Source organism: Heliangelus exortis, chromosome 3 (assembly GCF_036169615.1).
Source record: "Heliangelus exortis chromosome 3, bHelExo1.hap1, whole genome shotgun sequence".
Lineage (NCBI taxonomy): Eukaryota > Metazoa > Chordata > Aves > Apodiformes > Trochilidae > Heliangelus > Heliangelus exortis.
Window position 1 is genome coordinate 85,331,288 of NC_092424.1, and position 22,332 is coordinate 85,353,619.

The following is a 22,332-nucleotide window of genomic DNA, read 5'->3' on the forward strand; positions in this document are numbered from 1 at the left end:
TAATCTTAAACCTTGAAGAAGTTGTGATGCTGTAAGGAGCATCTTCCTCTATTTGAAGAAGTTGGCAATTAATATTGGCTCTGCTTTCCACAGAAAGATGACCTTGCCCAACTGCAAAGAGTGAAAAACCCCTGGGCTAAGACTTCCTTAAAATAAGCTAACACTTGCTGTAGTGGGTAATTTTCAGACTGAACTATATCTTCTGCCATTATTAAAGTTGGTAGCACTATAAATGCAAAAGAACACCAAGAAAACCAGTACCTTGAAAATTGACACTTTTTTAACAGTTCTAGAACTAGAGCCAAATATTTATCAATCACTATGCTGAAACACAGGAGTACTTCCTATGTTCATTGTGTTTTTACAGGTTTAACATCACAGACCAATTTCTTTTAGTAAGAATTTTTTGTGGTCACAAATTCAGAAGTGGCATTTTATTTGGGAAAAACTCCGCATAATCTTCTGCTTTTGGGTCAATCACAAATTTATAAGACTTTCTCCAAAATGATACTGTTTTACAAGTCAAGATTTTTGTAAACAGCTTCACCAGACCAGTGACAGGAGAGAGACACCAATTTATAACCTGTATTAAATAAATCACAAAACAAAGTGAATTTTTAATTAGGGCAAAAAAAGTACTCATGTTGTTTACGAATCTGTACTGTGAACTAAGAGGTATGAGCATTATTATATCTCAGTTTTATGCTGCTAGTTAACTGTGGGATTCTTTAAACATCTCTGCAAGCATAAAGATACAGAACAAAGGCATTAGACCAAGGGATGGATATTTTTAAATTGTGCTACTGCACAAATCACAATTGTATATGCACATACCATCCACAACATTTTCATGAAAATCAGGGAATGTCGGTGCACTGGTTGGGTATGAAAAAGTACATAAAGACATCACTGTGAAACATGTTTTCATGTCCTCCTTTCCCATTTCTTATTTAAGAAATATTTCCTATTTAAAATAGGAAAAATAGACACAGCAAATGACATTAAAGTTCTGCTATAGCTACAAATTTAAGGCAAGAAATAAAGTAATCATCGTAATCTTCAATCTCCCACACGCAGAGGGTCCAATCTAGAAAATTCTGCCCATGCAGAATGTCACACTGGACCCAGGGATCATTTCAGATGACTAATTATGTTGGTAAATGTGTACCTTAATTGCAATGAGTCCAGTTCCACCATCAGATATGCAGGCACAGCTCCAATTACTTCAATGGAAGTTGCATGGAGGTATCTGAAGGCAAAATTGAGCACTTTAGGTGAAATTTTTAAAGATGGCCTCTTATTTTATGGACAGGTATGAAAAGATTAAGATATACCAATTAGTGACAGAGTCAAAAACTCAGATATCTTAATCCTACCATACATGTGTGAAATAGACAGAATGTAAAATCAGAGAGAAAATTGAGACCCCTTTAAAAATTTAGCCCTTTGTGTGTATGGTGCACAGATTACAGTTACTCTAAAAAATAACCTTTTCATTGTGTGACTTCTAGGTGCTTAACCCTTAATAACTTCTGTGAAAGAACGTTACTCTCTATTACTCACACTACCTGAGAAAGAATATTCTAGTAAGTAATGAGATGCTGTTTCAGTGACTATATGTGCAAACTACTGCAATCAAGGTTAGGTAAATATTCAATCTTTGCTCGATAATGCTTGATTTTTGTTATGTTTAAATCCTTAACCTTGAGCCTGTGATTATGTTCTATGTTGCATCATTAGATATCATATAAAATAACACGAGAACAATTACTGAAGACTGTGATGTAAATATAGATTTTCTAATGGAGAAATTTAGCTTTGTGCTTGGAGTAAAATGTATTTACCTCTGGTAGTGCATTTCTAAGCAAGCAACTGTGTGAAATGTAAGTCTGCTCTAGAAAATGCAACTGTTTTCTTTTCAGGTCTGTTTACCATGCATATCTGAACATATTTTGTATCTAGACAATTTTTTTTCTGCTTGATAAACAGCCTGGTATACTCTTTACATGCTAATCACAAGAAGCAGAAAAAATATCTAACACAGGAGCAAAAGCACACGAGAAGAAGCTGGAACAACCATAGGTGACATCACCATACGATCACGTTACTTTCTTGGAACACAACTGGTTACCACAGGTAACAAAAATCTGACATAAACACTACTTCAAGAACTTAAACTGTCTCTCAGAAAAATCTGGTTCTGCTTTCTTTTAGGACATTAGTGGTTACCGTGCACTTTTCCTGGAACTCTTCAGAGATAGAACTGGAGAGATTACTCCAGTAATTTACATATTGAAGCACTGTCATCACAAGACCTCTAAATTTCACAGAGGCGCTAGAATTCGAAGTATGGAGATTTACCACAAGCATCTGACATTAGTGGTAGAACTACCACCAGTATCAGTTGTGCCAACATCTTATTCTCTGGTGTCACAAGTCACACTTGAAAGAACGATCACTCTCATCTCATCAAGAACTGCTGGTTCAGATGTGAGATCAGTCAGTGCAAGAAGGAATTGAAAGAAGAGAAGCCATTAAACAGACTGCTTGGATAAGGAGTGCAAGTTGAGAGCCAAAGCTTTTACTAAGCTGGGTTTTCTTATGTAAACCATATGAATGTTGTACAACAATGTGCATAAACAATCAAGCCATGCAGGAGAGAAAAGACAGACATACAGACGGAATCAAAATGTTTTACTTCAACTCTGTCAATATATTTATTATCTGGTCTGACTCCTGGAATCCCAAGTCTACTGGGTCTGGCTGGAACAGAGGTAATTTTCTCCACAGTAGCCTGCACAGTGCTGAGTTTTGGATTTGTGACTATAACAGTGTCAATAACACACCAGTATTTTAGCAGCTATGGAATAGTGCCTGCACAGCACCAAGGTCTCTGTTTCAGGTGCTGCCCATCCTTCAGCAAGTAGGCTGGAGACTGAGAGCAAACAATTGGGACAGCTGACCCCAAAGGACCAAAGAGATGTTCTGTACCATACAGCAATAAATTGGATGTAATCTTACCAAGGTAGCTGTTGCTGGAACTTGGTCTGCTTATGGGAGGGGGTGAGTGATTGCTTTTGTATCACTCAGTGATGGGTTTGTTCCTTCATTGGTTTGGGTTTTTTTGTCTTCTTTTTTTGTGTTTTGGTTTTTTGTTTTTGTTTTTGTTGGTTTGTTTGTTTTTGTTTTTGTCTTGTCTTCAGTGGTTAAACTGTGTTCATCTTGGGGAGACTTACTCAGGTCTTCCACTTCTCTCCCTCATTTTACTGTGGAAGGTCAAGTGTGTGAATGGATAGTGGATGCTTCATTGCTGCCTTGGATCAACCCTCCATACTAGGCTACCAAAAATTAACTGCCCAATAAGGACTTCTGACAAACCAACAAAGCCCTCTTAGCTATTACTCAGTTTATTACTCAACTCACTGCTAAGTCCCCTTTGGCTTCCACTGTGATTAACATTGAAAGGAAAAAGACAGTGTCCAAAGATTGAGACCACCTCCTATTCCATAAGCTAGCAGGTCCATCAGTTCCTCCTCAGTCTCTTCTTCACATGTCATTCAAGAAACACGCTTGTGAAGACTGTGCACCCTCCCTGCACTGTAATTCTTAGAAGATCCTATAGAATTCTAAATATGCTATATGCTGGAAATGTAACTAAACATACAGATTTCCAGTCTTTGAAGAGGTGATCATGGTATTAGAATAATATACCATGTGTGCATAATGGAACAGTTGTTTTTTACTCAAAGTAATTTTAAGACTTACTTGTATTTCTTGGGATTAAAGGATGTTTTGATTAATGTAAAGGTAGTCCTTGGTAACTGTTCCTTTCATAAGGACTGTGATTTTATTATTTTATTGATTACCTATGAAATACATGATTTCCTTCAATCGTCTAAAATATGCAAATCTGTAATACATGACTTAAAGGGAGCAGGGAATAAACTAAAGAAAATAGCTACAGTGCTCTCATTTTCAGGATGCAACTTGCCTTAGAGAAAACTATGACAGGCCCAAAGCTGTTTTTTCTTAATGGAGATGACCATTTCTTATTTATTCTAACAGATTCTCTCATTACTGAGAATTCATATATTCATTTTAATATGTCAGTACTATGCTAAGGTTTATAGTTACATCTGATGGCAGTAACTAGTTGACAGTCCCCATCTCTACTTCTGTCCTCTTAGAACTACCATGGCCACACTTTGGTTCCTATCTGCTCTATAACAGATAGAGAGGTTAGACCTGGTCAGAATCCAGAATATGAATCTAGCAACTCATGAAATGTGACTTTGAAAAAAATTCTACCTGCATTGGTATCAACAACAGACTGGTACTATGAAAATCAGTCAGCACTGATTAGCTAACAGTGCAGCTGTACAAAAGAAAATTAAGGAATTTTTAGCTTTTAAGTCCCGTATTTAAAGGTTGAAAGAGGGATTAAACTATATATTTGCAAATTTCTTAAAGGGCATGCTGCCATACACACCTGTCTACTAACCTCATAGCATCATGTATGAAACATATGTGAGGCCATTTCATTAAGGATTGTACCACATGCAGCAATAGTGAAGCAGCAAAAAACAGCAAAAATGCTGTAGATGCCTTTCCAGCTCTAGTTTTTTGTTCCTGAGCTTTCCTGTTTTGATATCTACCTCTTTTGCAACAATCATCAAAGAGACCTACATTCTGTAGAGTTTAGGCATCTAAACCAAACCCACTCATACATTGGGAAATAGGGATTAGAAGTGTTTTAGCACAGAAACTACCTCCTGTGCAGCAATATCACCATCCTGGACTCTTGACCATCATCAAATTACAGGAAAATCCACATGCCACTCAAAACAGAACTACTGTACATACTAGAAATGTATCACTATAAAAATTTCACCCTTTCTGAAGTGATTTGCTGCTATCTAGCAAATAATAAAGCAGGAAAGGAGACAGGGGATTTTGTCAAGGTCCACAAAAATCAGCCTTTATGCTTACAAAATGTCACCGTTATTGCCCAAACCAGGACACAAAAAGAACAATAAATGCTTCTATGCCATACAGAGATTTAAGACATACAGCTTTAGGACATGAAAAAAAAAAAGCAGCATGTGGAAAATGGAAGGTATTAAATTTAGCTAAGAAAGAATGTAATTCAAAGCATGCTGTTGGTTGAAAAGAATTAGAGAGAAGTCAGGGGAACAATACACAGAGCAGAACATGCTATTGCAGAAACAGATTTAAGAAATATTTAAAAGAAGGCAAATATAACTTGATTGTGAGAAGATTTCTAACAGTAGGAGGCTCTTTAAGCTGGAGGATACAGGCATAATAATGTACAGTAGTATGAAGAAGTTAAATAAAGTCAGACAAATACGTAAGTACTAAGACATTTTTTTAAAATCCATGTGGTTAAGCACAGGAACAATTTTCCAACACTTGCAGCCATTAAGGGAAATTACCTTTCTAAAAGTGCATTCAGGCTCAAACCCAAGTATGGGATTAATGCCAAGAACAACTGGTGCCATTACCTGTTCTGTGATCACCTGATAACCACAGTGGTCCTTCCTAGACTACAGAAAACATATGGATGCTGTAACATTGGCTGTACTCTTTTCTGTGATGCCTGCAACAAACACAAAATTTGTGCTTTAAGCAGTTCATATTTCTGTTCAAGATGATCAGGACAGAAAGGGGGTGTAGGGAAATTGTACAGTTCAGAAATTCCTCAAGTTCTACCATTCCCAAACAAGAAGAAATCAGCATAAAAACTTCAGATGACTGTAACCCTTACTAGCAGATATCTCACACCCTTTGTGTTGCTAACCTTTAGGGAGAAAGACTAAAAATATAAAGGATAGAAAAAGATTTGCTTACATAGGAAAACTACTGAAAAATAAGTTGAAATGAAAATTTCTCATAAAAAACACTTGACAGTAACATTGTTTCTGGAGTACAAACAGCAGGTTCTGGCAGGGAAACAGGGAACTGCACTTACCACAGAAGCCAACAGAGATCTGACCTATTCCTCACTGTCAGTTTTCATACAAAGAAAGTTGAACAAATAGCTACAGCTTCAAGGCAGTCTAGAGATATGTATGCTTAGCCATTCTACAATGCAAAAGCCAGGAGCTTCCTATTTCTGTGCTGCTCAGATGCTCTCTGGACAGGAATCAGGGTTAAAAAACAAGAGTGTCTGGTTTGAGGAAGTGAGAGGTGGAAGCTGGAGAAGAAACTATGCAGAATCAGTGTCCAGCACAAAGGCAGGGGGAGAAAGCAGTGATGAGATTTGGATGGGAGAATCAACCAGAGCAGCGGGCAAGGGGAATGAGAGGGCAAGGACCCCTTGACTGGAGAGCTGGATGAGAGCTGCACAGGGGAGAGAACCCATGCTGGTGTTTGACCAGGATGAAGTATTTCAGAAATAACAGAGGGAGTCTCTAGGCTATTTCCATTTGGTCTTCAGGATGAGTTTTGTAATGATGCACTCACAAAGTACCCCCTTCAGTAGGTTTCATGACTACTTATTTGCAACATGAAGATAGTGAGGGAGATGAGCTCTGAAGCCTGTTCTGCAGCCCTGCTCCCTGCACCTGATAAGAACATGCTGTGACTCCCTTCACCTCGTGTGCATGGGCTTCTTTTCCACAGGACCTAATACTGCCCTGGACCTCCTCCCTAAATCAGAACTGAGCCATGACCTATCACATACTCAGACTGCCAAGCTGGGAAATGAGCTTGGGTACCCCAGTACACAAGGTAGCATGGTAACCTCCTTGAGTTCTCCATAAGGAAGATGAACCAATATAAAAATCTGAACTGCCTGATGCAACACTCAGTCCTTCTTCAAAGAGTTTCAAAATAATCCAAATAGAAGCTTCTATTTAAAAACAAAACCAAAACAAAAATCCTAAATTCAGTGTACTGCATTTCAATAGGAAAAATCACAAATCACAAGAGAAATAATTTTCAGATTCTAAACAGGGGCATGAGATAGCACAGAGTTGGCTGAGTAAAATTTCTTGCTTTTTAAACACTGTTAACTAAATATAATATGCTGATACAGAATATAATTGAGGGAAAAGCCAGTATTCACAGTTGCCAAACATTTGTAAAAAATTACATAAATATTTACCTTTTGTAGAAGAGTTTAAAGTCTCTTGCTCTTCAATGAATTAAATGCACGGAATGATGGAAACAGAAAAAGAAATCAGCAAATTTAAAGTTAGATAAAGAAATGTGTTACATGTGACAATGGCATGTACAGTATGCAGTACTCCAGCATATGTAAAAGTAATGTAGAAAATTAAAATGATAAACTGTGACAAATAATAAAGCCTATGACCTTTTCTTCAAAATTAATAGAAACAATGAAGTTACTGAGATCCAGATTGTGGACTCTTTTAAGTATTGTCATACCCAAATTGATGAATAACAAAAATCTTAAAATTGCTTTTTATAATCATGCTCATTCCAATTCTGAAAGCTTCAATTCTGAAACTTTTTCTGCAATAATGACTGTTAGAAACTTATTTTATAAATTTATATATTTTGAACCCTGTAATACCCAATAACCAATGGACTACTGAAAATCAGTCTTTAGGGAGAGGCTTGAAATAATTTGCAAGAGTTACCAATGCTCTCTAGTGTGAGTAAAGACTCCACAAGCTGCCTCAAAATATGCAGCCACCTAAAAACTTCAAAATAAAGCCAGAAATATGAGGACAAAACAAACAACACTAGAAGACTAAAATTGAAATTACTTCATTCTTTTTCTTTTGCCATTCAAATTTCACACTTATGGATTTGAAAAGAAGTTTTAACTGAAAGGGTTTGATCTTTTACCATAACTCAAGCCATACTCTCACTGCAATGACATTTCAATGATCAAATACATATATATATATATAATGGTTTTAACTAGCTATTCATTTTGTCTAGGATCTTACATTGGTTAAATAAAAAAAGATATTTGAAACTCAACTGTATTATTTGACAACATATTGATTTTCTGTACAAAATTTTGATGCTTATTTGTTGAAAGGAAACACTGGACATCAAAACACTTATTTCTTCTGTGCTGTGGGTATCATTAAAACCTGTACATATATAATAAACAAACTTTTCACAAGTAAAAAGTACATTTAGTACCAGTAGAGTCAATGTAACTTTCCCTTATGAAATAGCTGCACACACGCACGCACACACTTCACCAGCACACAAGCTCTGTAGAAAGCTTATGCAGCTTTTATATGCACCTTATGTGAGCTAAGATACAGCAATTCTTATTGCTGGCTGCAGTTTTGCTTTTCTAAAGGTCATTCCACAAGGCCTATTGATATAAACAAATGCCACTGAAAAAACACACAACCAGTCCAGTTCAGTTCTGTTCACAGATGCTTTTTACACATAAACAGGCCGCTGATTACCACAAACCTTACTCTCATTATAAAACTTCTGAAACATTAAATCACATTGTTGAGGTTATGAAAAAGAAGTCATGCTGTGAAGAGCCAAATAGAAGCAGATAGAGGGGGAAAGACCTGTTTTACACACATGAACTCTAAAAGATTGTTTCTATACTACAGTTACTGCACATTTACCTTGCTGGTTCATAAATTTCAGTAGTACATAATAAGTTTTTTTCTTATTCACTTGCTTGATTTCTTATTATCCCTGGTAGTATCTGTTGCAGCTAAAAAGAAGTGTAGAAAAATGCTACAGATCTTCAGCCTGTATTCATGTCCTTGATCAAATGAATAACCATTACACAAAAGCATAGAGACCCACCCTCAAATCCTATTCAAGCAAGAATTCCCATGATGACTGATAGTTGTAATTACAGAGGACAGACTGATTAAAGATTGAGGAAATATGCTTTATATGAAAGTATCACTTGAAAAGCATGCAACTACATAACCAAGTTTTTATAGAAACAGTCAAAAAACAAAGTCAACGCAGAATCCCAAACCCTCTCAATGATTTGCACAGTTCCACTCAAAGATGATAATTAAAAAAGCACCGAAACAAATCTCTTGCAGCTCAGCACAGGCTGACATAGTGAGAAAATAGCATTGCCCTTAACCACAGCTTAGAATTTTACTGCTTTAGCCACTCAGCCAAACCTCTTCATATTACTAGATCCTTTTATAAAATTATCAGTTAAAACAAAGAAAAGAAAAACGCTTCTGAAGTAGCATAAGCTAGGGTTATGTCTACTAAAATGTGACTTTTTGAAAATACACACAGACACACCAATATCAGGCAAACTTTCCATATTCAAGCATCTCAAGGCCTTTTGTTGCAGTAACATCACAGTGTGTCTTGCACTCAGGGAAACACAGCTGATGGGTTGCAAAGGGAAGATACACAGACACATCATCCTTCATTATCACTGTGATTAAAATAAAACTCACATTCCTAAAAATTAGAGATGCCTACAATCTTAACTGTTAATCACTGTCAAAAGTCTGCATGTACTGGTGTTGTTAAAAAAATATTATGTTAGAAGTGTTCCAAGTCAAAATAACTACCTTGCTCTCCCATTCTAAACCTAGACAAAGCTGCTATGCCTTTTAGAACATAACCACCAGGAAGTTCTTTTTTAAAATTTTTATGTGTGTGTATGCACAATTATGCTGGTTTGAGGTTTTAGTCCTTAAATTGGACTTCTTCCTCTACATTTAAGATATAATTTTAATTTTTTTTTCTGTTCCTGATCAGTAGTACCAGCTCCATTTCTGTAGTCGGATAAGGATGACTATTTTGTTCTCATCTGTAAGAATTATTTCTATGTTTTTGTTTTGTTTGTTTTCTAATAAAGCACATCTATTAATAAGGATCTTTTAAAACATCCTTATTTTCTCACAAGTTGACTTTATGATTCTCAAACTGTAGACCAGAGCAGTAACTAAGACAGCATTATCTGGTAGAGACAGAGTAAGAATATTTTCTTTTGTTCTAAACTTGACAATGACAAAATCTAATGTCTGAGAAGCAACATCAGTCCTGGAAGAAGCCTTATTAGGCTTATTAGATAATTTACAACTGAGAGTTATAGATTGAAGAATGAGAATAAAAATGTCATCTAAACCAAGAGTTAAAATACCACTCTTCTTCTTGAGATAAAAACCACTACCAGTCTCTCGCTCCATCATTAACTCCCATGTGTTCCATAATGAGAGCTTTAAAGAGTAATCATATTACTTTACTGGATTCTTCTATATCTCCTCTCAGTATGTACACAGCAAATAAAAAGCCCACTCTCAATATACAGACATTCAATCTTTTTACAGCAATCACTGTGATTTGTAAACCAGACCTTGATTCATATTTGCATCTATTCAGGTGTGTATTCAACCCTCCTGTCAAAACAGTTTGTATGGCGTGTAAAGTATTTTACTATAAATGATACCTTACAGTGTATCATACAGCATTTCCTTGAAACACAGGATGACAATATTGACCACCAAGAAGCAGCTTTATGCACTAATGAAGGAAAGGCATTTTGAAATGTTCCCTACAACATCTTTATATGGCACTAGGTTTTGACATTCTCTATATCCACGGGGAGCATAAATCTAAAACACTCAGGACGCAATTCAGTTCCACGTGCAGTTAAAGGAAAACTCTCACAGACCTCAGTATGCTTTGGATTCATCCAGCATTAGGGTCAGATCACTTTTAGTCACTTCATTTCACCCTGATACTCATTTGACATGGATTAAAGAGGTGATATTAATATTAAATTTGATACTGTAGATAAAATGCTATGCTATTATACCCTCACTGATTTTGATTTTATATAGTAGTATGAAGTCTATATATACTATCATATTTATTTCAGAAGATATAGACAAAATAATTTTTAAATATTCTATAAAATCTATCCAATTTAGTAATTCTCTGCAACTTAACAGAACTGCTAAACATGGGCAAAATGCAAAAACTGCCCTGTCAGGAGGACAAGCCAGTCACTTAGACAAAACCAAAGTACTATTTAGAGAAGAAAATCTCTTAAACTTCTTTTCTATGTTCTGCAATACAGTTGTTCTGACACAGGTGGTATAATATATATAACAAAATAAATATGTCACATGCTTCTTGTTCATTTTATACATAAAACACAAGCACATTGCCACAAGTGTAAAGAGGTTAGTGAAATAGCACTTTACATATATTCATTAGTGTCAACAACTTTCTAAACCTAGAGTGGAGTTCTGCTTAACATTTGTTTCTTCTTTTCTCTTCTGTATCCATCCCATCACAGCTCATTTTCATTGTCAATGCCTTTAACAATACATAAACTAGTAATTTATTCTCAACACACCAGTTATCAAGAACAGCAGAAAGATGAGTGACGAATACGCAAAGGAAATCCAACATAAAATTAAATTAAAAGCTGATTTATCATAATACATTGTACCAAACTCTGAAATTGAAGAAACATGACATTCATTACTCATTCCATTTCCCTGAAAAGATCCCAATTTACTAATATGCAGAAGTATAAGCTTTAAATGTGTTTGTAACTAGTTTATAATCCAAGCTGTCCTAGATCCACTACAAAACAAAATGAGACTCCAATGCAAAGTTTGAAATGAATAAAACTCAGTTGTATTAGTATGTTGATCATGCAGAATAAGCACATATATAAACCATGAATACATTTTTATGTATTAATTGAAGGTGTGCTATGCCATCACAGTTCAAAGCCAAAAAATTAATGTAAGCTGATTGCATGTTAATATAAGTTATCATACAAAAAAAAAAAAACAAACCCAAAACCAAACAACCACCAAACCAGACACCCTGTATTAGTCTCTCATGATAACAAGGTCATGATCAGCAACATTATCTGTTTAAGTAGTCTGCCAACAGTCCTATAAAGCACTAGAATATACCATCATTAGAAGCATTTCTTTAATTTCCCCATCAAATAAAAACCTTGCAGTACACGGCACAGTCTCGGTTGTTATTTGCAGTAATGAGAAATAGGCTTTTAAAACACAGAAGAAAACCTGAATGTTCAAGTATTATTCATTTTGCTATTTCATTTTATCATAATAGGTCATACTCTGTGTGCAGTATGTTGCTATGAAAGGAACCAGCAATATGCATACTTATTTCATATTAATATGTAAAAACATCTTCCACAACCACCAAGTCTACATTGTCTTTTTCAGAAAAGATCAGCACCTAAGAAAGAGTGAGCTGAGGATTTGTGATTTCACATTTCCCATGGTGATTATTTTCATTGCTTAATCACTGAACTCCAGAAGAAATAAAAAAATATTTCTGAAATTTATTGTTAACAATGGCACAACAGTTAATATAAACCACAAAATAAGAAATGAGTGAGACTGCCAAAATATCATGAAAATATATATAGCCCCCAATTTCTTCAGCTGAATACAAACTAGATATGTGTTGGAAACTACCAGGATTCTAGCAGCAATTTTAAAGAAGAAAACCATAAAAGATTACTAGAAAATTAAGGCAATTAAATCACGTGTAATAACTGCATTGAACACATAATCCTGAAAGTAGATTTTAAGAAAAAAACCAAAACCAAAAAACAACTAAGAAATTAAGGAGTTAGAGCTGTAATAAGCTCATTATTTGATACCTTGCTCTATACTGCCACTCCTTACTGGAACTTGCGGTAGCTGCCTTCCCCTGCGACTGCTGAAGGATGTGTCTGCAGGAGGAGACTGTGTGGGACTTCCTTGTTGATGTATTCTGCAAATAAAATTAAGATAAAAGTAAAATAACCCAAACAAAGAGAAGTTTTGTCTTCTGAACTGAAAACATATTAGGTTGCATATACTGACGATGGCTTTCAAGAAGTTTGCATTTGGTATATTCCATACACACATACTCAGGTCTGGATACCTACTAAACTTACAAGACCTCAAGTTTAATTTCTCTAACTACCTTCAACTAAGGAGAAATATTTCCTTTTGCTTTTTATTGTTTTGAGTTTTGTTTGCTTTTCTATTAAAGTATTAGTAAAAAAAAATCACTGAACAAAAAGCAGTTATCTTAGAGCCATTTTTGATTATGACTCACAGTTTATTCATGTTCTCCTGCACTGGTACAAGGGCAATACAAAACATCACCTCTCTATTTTGTAATTGCACAAGGCCACGGAGAACTCAACAATATGTTGTTTTTCCCTGAACTCAAAGGAAAAAGGCCCTTACCCTTGGTATTGAGGGGGTGCTTATGTATGCATGCAAGGAATGTACAAGATTTTAATATCCTTACCCAAGTAAATATCCTAACCCCCTTTGGTGGAATTCTAGCTAGCACTATTTTTAGCTAGCATGTTGACTACTTGACTTCTTATGCATATATAGAGCATCTGAGTGTAATACACAAACATCTTTGGAAAGCTGCTAAATTTGCATTTAAAATAAGTAGGCTACCTCTAATAATTAGAAAAAAATGTTTAAGAAAGTAAAACAAAGATGAGAAGCAGCACAACGTTGAGAGGAAGAGCTTATAATTAAATGTCCTTGATAGTTACGGTAATATCACACTCACTATAGTGGATAAGCACTATCTAGTACACTAATGTTGCAAGAAGATAATTTTGAATTTTAAATAACATGTTTGACAAGTTCAAAGTTTTCTTGATTTTCACACTGAAACAGATCAACTAAGTTTCTCTAAGGCTGCAAGATCAGAGTTAGCTGTGTGAACAGCACAGTGTTTAAGCAAAACACTTCAATAATTTTTGTATGGATACAGAACAAAACACAATGGAAGGACAAAACACAGCCATTTTTTACTCTGACATCACAAAGCTATTTAAGATCAACAGCAAGTAGTACCACCTGGATGGTGAAGATCGACAACGTGAAGGATATGGGAGAAGTGTAAATACCACAAAGAGAGGATAAGCTACAGTGCCAGGATGAGTGAATGCACCACGTATGCTCAGGAAAGCACAACATCACACTGACACCTGAGGAGGCAGAACATGAAAGCTGTGCTGTACATGTAATAGCAACCTTGTCAGAAGAGGAGAAGGTGGTGCCGACCCTCCAGGCTGTAGGTGATGTACAGTGCATAAGGGTCTGACACTAGAGTGCTCACTCGACCTTGAGCGAGTGTGATGTTTCCCCCTAATGCCTGGGTGTTCAGTTGTTCGTGGGGTTGGAAGTCCCCTTCTAGAAAGACATGGTGGCAGACCCCTAAAACATCAGGGCCAAAAAGAAACTGTTCAGTTGTTAGCTCCAGGCACACCTTCCCATGCCACCCTCCATCAAAGAATATTGCAAATCCTATCGACTGGGCAAGGGTTGACATTTCAGGCTGAAGTTAATTCTGAGTGCAAATCCATTTGCAAAATGATGAACTGCAGGACACTCACCACTGCAGATATACATCACCCTAACTGTGGGACTGCTGAACTGCCCAGCACGTAAGCAAACTGTTGGCCAAAAACTCTAGCTGCACCTTAAACAGGGCAAACACAAGCTAAAAACATGTATGATATTAAGTACTTCCACAGAAGTTACTTCCACTAGGTATTCAGATACCTGGTTCTACCACAAAGCATTTCTGTTTCTAAAACAGACCCTTCATCTTTAAATATTAACTGTATTTCAATTAGTGCCCAAAAAAGGACCATATGTAAGCACACACATGTAATTTCCTTGGTTTCCTTCAGTCTGAAATAAGGATTCTATTTACATATCTTTCTGTTCCAAGCCCTAAAACAGAAAAACAATTCTGGAAGAATTCTAATGAAAATCTAATTAAAATATGCAGTAAGATTATTGTGTTAGTTTAATAAAGCATAATTATTAGTAGTTTAATAATTGCATACACTGCAAGTATAAGATAACCTGAAACATTTCAAGTTTGGACATCAACGAAGTATTCTAACTGTGCCTTTTTACTCTTCCTTGGTTTCCCAACAGTGCAGAATTTTGCAAATGGTACTACTATATCTGCTGTTATTTCAGAAATTTCATTTTCCTGTGACTTCATTTCCTTGTATCATTTTTGGTTTGTATGGTGTTGGTTTTATTTTTTTGTTTTATTTTTTTGTGAGTTGTTTTGGGGTTTTGTTTTTTTTTATTTTGGGCCTTTTGTTTGTTTTGTTGTCAGTGGGTTTTGGGGTTCTTTCTTTGTTTTTTTGCTTGTTTACATCACACACCCAGAACAGCTTTCCCACAAGACACGGTCAAAGTAAGCAAGACAGTTTAATTCATATGACATACACTGAAAACTCATCCTAAAAAAAAAAATGTAAATACGAGGTAACATACAGATTCCTACCAAGGATAACAACAGGTTTGATTTCAAAGCCATTTTATCAGCACTAATCTCACGTTACAAAACCAGGATTCTGTTGCCCTTGCTATATTCTCTCTCTTAAACCTCTCCCAGCTTGCCCTGATTCTTGCAGAAAGCAATTCCACTGTTCTAAGAGATGCTTATGATAACAAAGATGAGCTGAATTCTGAAAATGCCCGTTTCTTCATGCTGACTGTAGAAGTAATCCATGCCAAATATTGCATGCAATCAACTTTTAAGAATCTGGTGTGTTAAACATCATAATAACCGTAAAGTTAACAAAGATCCACTCTGCCAGAAAATGCTTCCTTGCTTTTACTATGAAAGAATGTTCTAGTCTAACAAGTCATCATATCCTTAATTCTGATTTTTCACATTTTAGAGGCTAAATATCCTGGAATTTATCTGAGAGCTCAGTGAAGCTCTAGGAGAGTCTGTCCTCCTATTATAGAACAGACACTACCTAAGACTCCCAAACTTAAGTCCTGCTCTTACAGTAATATCCTTTTACAGGCCTGTCCCCTTCCACTAAAGATAGAGGAACTGCTTAACTTAAATGAAGACAAATTATGCTTAAGACTTGCATTACATTTGAGATGAATATGCTACTTGTGATGAAGATGAATAGACCTAAGAGGGATCTGGAGAACAACTAGAAAGGAGGTAAAGACATGATGGTCTAGAAAGTCAGTTGCTGAAAGGAAGCAAAAGGCTGATCAGGGGAATGAGAGAAAAAGAAATGAGTACGGACAAAAAGTCCAGTGTATAACTGAGGAAATGAGAAGTGAGATAAGAAGGGATAGGTGAGGAATAAGGGACACTTGGTAAGCAATGGGACTGCAACAAGTACATATGTGTATTATCTGGTTCTGCAAAGAGGCAGGTAACATTGCAAGCAGAAAATGTATTCATCTGCTGATGGTTTTCAAGAGAATCCTACAGGTTCTAGCTTTTAATAGGTTTGCTTTTTCCCTTTGACATACCTAAAGCTATCACAAAAGAGAACTTAATCTTACTCAGCAAGCAGAAAGCTTTGTAGAGAAGCTGATAGCATGCTGGTATCTTACTCCAGTAATCTGCTCAGCTTACAGTAGACAAGATCTAGAAATAAATATTTCTGCAAAATAAAGACCAAATCTAAGACAGAAATGGATATTAGATGAAGAAATAGTCCTGACACATATTTGCCATTTGACAAGGAAGTTAATGAATGGTCTGTCCTATTCTCAAAACGTTCTGGTACTAGTGCAACATTGTATCTATGACGAAATACTAAACTACAGCATTCAGATTTATTTAGATATTTGTATCTCACAGTTAGCAGCAGTGAATCATTTTATGGAAACAGAAAACTGCATCATGTACCACATACACATAAAAAGAAGCAGCACAATTAATGTTTTCCTATGCTCTTGTTGCACTGGGTTCATTGCTCTTAAGATCACTAAAATCAGAGCTCATTTTTACCTTCTGGGAAGTAGAAATGTAGCTATGAGGACTCATACTTCTAGTAACTTTGCTCAACTTTGAAGAAAAAAAGTTAAGATTTTTTTGTTGTTAGTTTTCCTAATCAACTGTGAAAAGCTAGTTTGCTCCTTAAAAAAAAACCAACTAACACCCCCTCCAAAAAAGCCAACCTCAAACCAAAAACACCCTCCCCCTCCAAACACTGTCACTATGTAGTGACTACAATCATAACTACATCACTGACAAATTTATTTCAGCACAGCTATAACTGAAGTAGCAACTTCAAATTCATTAAATACAATATAAATTCAGTATAGAAATATTTCTGTTTCTTATATCCACTAATATATCCTCAATAGTACTTTATAAAAAAAAAAGTTTTCAAGTATCCAGGAAAAAAAAGTCTAAAAATGCCAGAGCTGAGCCGTTTCAAGTAGAGAAACACATTGTCCAAATATCAAAAAAGCATCTTCCTATTAAATATAACCACATGCATATCCTTAGAGATGGAGCCCATGTCCTACAGACTCATAATATCTGAAATTCTTAGTATTTCAGATTATGATTTACACCTTCCATTTATTGTGATTAGTGTAAAACTAACTAGTGTAAATAGGACTTACAAATGTATAGTTTTGATCAATTCAGTTATCTAACACCTGCAGAAGAAAGATATTCAGACACTGAAATATCAGGTTTGAAATGTAAACTCATACAGATACACTGATTTATCAAACTTTAAGTATTGAGATTTCCTTTTGTAGTCTGACAGTGTCTCTGACTCTGGCTTTGCCCTTTTGCCATAACAATCTCTTATAGTTTATTTTCCTTCTGTACACTTTCTGTTGTAATACTTTCTAGTTATATTTATGCTCCCATTTTTCACCTCCCATTTACTGTTTTTTCCCATCTCATCTTAGTTTCACGCCCATGTAGTCTGAATGGTTGTCAAGAACTGTGAGACCCTTACTCAGAAGTCAGAAAAGGTGTGGTTTTAGTGAACTCAATGGCAAAACTGTCCTTTATTTAAGCAAAATTATATCAGCCATCATTTATTTAACTTCCCTGGTCCAAACTGAAAAAGCACCTGAGCTGTTGAGACATTAGAATCATCCAAACCAAGGAAAATGTAATTATTGCTTTTGGATTAAGAACAATAATCTGAGACATGAAGCAGTAAAATAAATTAAAAGCTCTGAAGATTTACTACGTAATGTGAAATTTCATTGAAAACAAAAACGTTTGTGTTGTTTATGTAGGCTTTATAAAACTCAATATGTAAACAGCTGTACATTGCTCCTCTGCTAATCAAGATAAATCTGTTTCTGACAAAGGCAGCATCCCACCCCCTACACTGCTCTTATTTCAGCTAATGCACAGTGTTTAAAGCTTAACCAGATCTAATGATGATTTAATTGGGTTTTTTTCACTTTAAGAATTTGTATACATAACACAATACTAACATAACATCAAAGCTAAAAGCTACAATGACAAGTATAGTAAAATTCAATGAAACAAGGGTTAAATTCCCAGTGTTTGCACTGACTTCCATAAGGGTAGATTATAAATTTTTCTGTAGCTACATAAATGTGCATTAATATTTTATATTAGTAAAGTGAAATTAATTTGATCAGAAACATCTTGAATCATTAATCTTTTAATGCATTTTTCTCATCCTCAAAGTTACTGCAAAAGAGATGAAATCTTTTGAAGAAAGATCAGCAGTAAAGCACAGAAAAGGTTTAGTTGCATGCTAATGATTATGCTACACATTTCCGAATTTCATTTTACGAAGATCAAGATAGTGGCAATGGGTCTCAAACTTTGACTCAAAAAATGTATGGACTGCAAGTCTTTACCATGGCGTTTCTCTGCAATGATGGAAAATACCACAAAAATTCTGTATGTGTGCAACATGGGAAGCAGTGTTAATAACATAGATTAAAAGTAAACAATATAAATTACAGCAACACAGCTTTTGGTACTGTCACAGGTTTCCCACTTTAAAACTTTTATTATTCCAAACTTTGGAATCAGATTGATTATAAGAGACGTTTACTCATTGATCAGCAATCCTACCTTTCTGTTTCAGTTGCCGAGACTTTCCTAGTTTGTTTTTGGCTGCTATATCTTTCCACTTTTCTGGACTGCCTGTGGAATGACATGTCGGAAAAGAAATAAACAAAGAAGAAAAAGAACACAAAAAATATGAAGATTATATATTTATTAATGTATTGTAAAGCTAATAATAGAAATGGTTGACAGATGACAAAAATGACAACTAGCTTCATGAACAGGCTGGTGACTCGAGGTTTTAGACACATGGCATGGAAGTTATGAGGTACTAAACCAGGGGAGGTAACATTAATCCTGACTGAATATTGCAGCTACTTCTCACTCCACAGTCTGTATGTCACTAGAAACAATACCTCCTCAGAGGCCTCTTAGCCTTTTCTTAACAGCATGAAAAGCAAATGCAAAACAGAGAACAGTACTCTCATTTAAACTCTAAAAATGGCTTTAAATTCTAAATTTGAAAAGGAAAAACAAATGTTGCATCATACCAGATTTAAATAATGCTGCCACTATATTAATAAAAACTTGGCTTCACAAAAAATCTCACTGTATTAAAACTTGTAAAAGCTTTTTAGAAACAGTGTAAAACAATCATTTTTTCTCTTCTAATCAATACAAATATGTTAGAAGTTTACTCCACTCCCTTCTCATAAACCTTTTCTAGAATTTGACATTTGGGTAGTGAGGCACTAATTACCTCTGACAACCTAAGCATTTTACTCTAGTAAGTATAATGCACAGATACATGAGTCTAAAGCATGTTTCACCATTATGACCCAGGATTATGCATATACTTGGAAAATCTCTAAATTTTATGTGTTCCAAGATTTCTGTTACTTTCCTTAGTGATGTGAGCACTAAAAAATTACGGCTTACAATTTTAAATCACTGCTAAGCACCAATATATATTAGTTTTTTAGAATAAAAGGTACATATAGTATTACAGGAATGGTCAAAACCAGGGAGTGATGATTATTAATTGATGAACTAGAAATGTTCACAAACCCTAACCTGCATCTCACACTGGTGCAAGAAACATGTATAGGATCTAGGTGTATTAAATGCCATATATTAATCTATAAAACAATTACTGTAGTCTAAACAAATAGTTTAAAACGCTATTTTAAAAATACGTGTTTTTCTTTAAACCTTTGTAGTTGTAAAGAGTAATACAGTGTTTGAATTGGAAGAAACTTAAACAGCTGTAACACCAAATTATACCCAAAGGATACAATCACAGTGGATTTTCATGATTTGTACCCACTGCATTATTTGATGAGAATTATATTGTGACGTAGTATGCTGCACAGCAAAGAAAATGCTGCAGGAAAACAAAATGGTTTTGCATGGGCAGAGCTCATTACCTGTTGCTGTCTTGGTTTTAAAATAATATTTATTTTTTTTTTACTAAAAAACCAATCTCAGATTAGAAACTAAAATCCCCTTTGTCCTCAAACTACATTTTCATTTGGTTTTTTTTTTTTTTCTTTTGTTTTTTGGTGTTTTTTTTTGGTATTTTCAATATATTCTTATTACTTCTACCAGGATAAATACAAAATGGATACATAGGAAAACATTAAATGAAGCAGCTTTACTTAGAATCTAAGGTTAGCTAAAGTGTTTAAAGTTATGCACCAGCATTATCATTCAAATAATGCCACTCTAGAGGAGGGTAGATTTAGATTAGATACTAGAAAGAAGTTCTTTACCATGAGAGTGGTGAGACACTGGCACAGGTTGTCCAGAGAGGTGGTGGAAGCCCCATCCCTGGAAGTTTTTAAGGGACAGAGCTCTGAGCAACCTGACCTAGTGGGAGGTGTCCCTGCCCATGGCACGGGGTTGGAACTAGAGGATCTTAAAGGTCCCTTCCAACCCTGAAAGTTCTACAATCCTATTATTCTCGTAATTTCCTGTTTGATTGGTTACGGGGCTTATTTTCCTCTTACTTTTTATGTCACTTGCTTTGACTGTGACATTATGTGCAATGTGGAAAAGGACCACATAGTGACTACTTTTTGCAGGATGGAAAAGCTGAGAGAAGGATACATTTTCCTGTGAAAATGGAGGAACTAATATATAGTGCTAGTGAGCTGAATAAACTCTCTATTTGTGCTGTCCTTGAAAGCAGCACACTTTAGTAATATGTTTAAAATCATAATTTCCTTGACAATTCCTCCCTCTTGCTAAGATGCTGCAGTTTGCATACAATTCCATATAACTCAACAGCTTACAAACAGTACAGCCCTCAAGTCACTGTCTCAGCTTGGGCACACTGTGGACTTTGGTATAAATTTGCAGGTAGGCATCCTTCTCAGCCCAAATACATTGTATGAAGAGTGTACTGAGGATAAGAACACTCACATCCTATTCAAATTTATCTCTTAAGTATAGTTTACAGGGAATTAAGTATTATCTAGGAACAATCGTGCACACATACATACAAGGAGGAAAAAAAACCTAAATATATGAAAGTATTATGCAGAGCACATGAAAAAAACACTATCACCAAAATCTCATTTACGTGGAACTAGTGGATGAAATAAGGATACCTCTGTGCTTCTCCAGGTTTAGCACTTAGATGGTCTACACTGTCCTGTTTTGGAATGTAAGACTCCAGCGTCCTTGTTCTTCAGAAAATTTGGAAACATGGATGTGAATTTGGACAGAATGAGCAGAAACAGAGAGATGGTCACATGCAGTGAAGGTGGAGACATGCACTCAAATATACAAACCAAAAGCACTATCTACTGAGAAAGACTGAATGTATTGCCCCTTCTTTTGATTTAATCCACACAGTTTGAAGAAATATTAAAATTTTAGACATAACAGCAACAATCTGAGATGCAATAAACTAAAGAATGAAAGCCATAACTTGTGTTAAAGACATTTATACTCTACATGAAGAATGACAGCACTGTAGCTTAATAGGAGCTTTTATCCTTCTTGAGAATCAACAACATTGTTTATTAGATTAATATATAAACCTTTACAGAACACCTTGCCTCAGGAATTTGAAAAATACATATTTTGTCATCATGTTGTGAAATCCTCCTGACAATGCAACTAATTTTCCTGATTCCATGTATTTTGATGAAAGCTTCATATTCTGTTACTGATACAGTAATTATTAACAATTCAATAGCAAAGGAGAATTACTGACTCAATTTTAAAAAAAAATCAAGTTAAGAATATTTCCAAATTTATGTATTATTTTTATTTCTGATTAAGCTTTTAAGAGCCTTCGGATTTGTTCACAGATTTCAATTTGGCACATTATTAGTTGGTTGGTTTACTATTCCTTTTTTATGGAATACAGAGAAAAAAATATTTCTTCAGGTGTATCAACATTTTTTTTTTTTTTCAAATATCAAGCTTAAGTTTTAATGAGAAGCAGCAAAATTTGCAGCCCAACTAATAATCTAGGGTATGTAATAAATTTGCAACTATTCCTCCATTATAGGGAGAAAATGTTAAAATTTCTTGTAA

General features: G+C 35.3%; 1 protein-coding gene across 16 annotated transcripts in view; it reads right to left on the reverse strand.

The window, feature by feature from the left end:
• The window catches only part of RIMS1 (regulating synaptic membrane exocytosis 1), a 305,213-nt gene that overhangs the window by 65,311 nt on the left and 217,570 nt on the right, over positions 1 to 22,332 (reverse strand). For 8 of the 16 annotated variants that reach the window (XM_071741571.1, XM_071741567.1, XM_071741580.1 and 5 more), the window contains 2 exons: positions 18,850 to 18,921; positions 12,620 to 12,732 (listed from right to left, as the gene is read on the reverse strand). In XM_071741571.1, coding sequence (XP_071597672.1) covers positions 12,620 to 12,732; positions 18,850 to 18,921 — 185 coding nt within the window. Of the gene's footprint in view, positions 1 to 1,168; positions 1,250 to 7,126; positions 7,157 to 12,619; positions 12,733 to 14,009; positions 14,193 to 18,849; positions 18,922 to 21,395; positions 21,474 to 22,332 lie in introns of those variants that run through there. The other 8 variants (XM_071741579.1, XM_071741568.1, XM_071741561.1 and 5 more) reach the window with 5 other exon arrangements.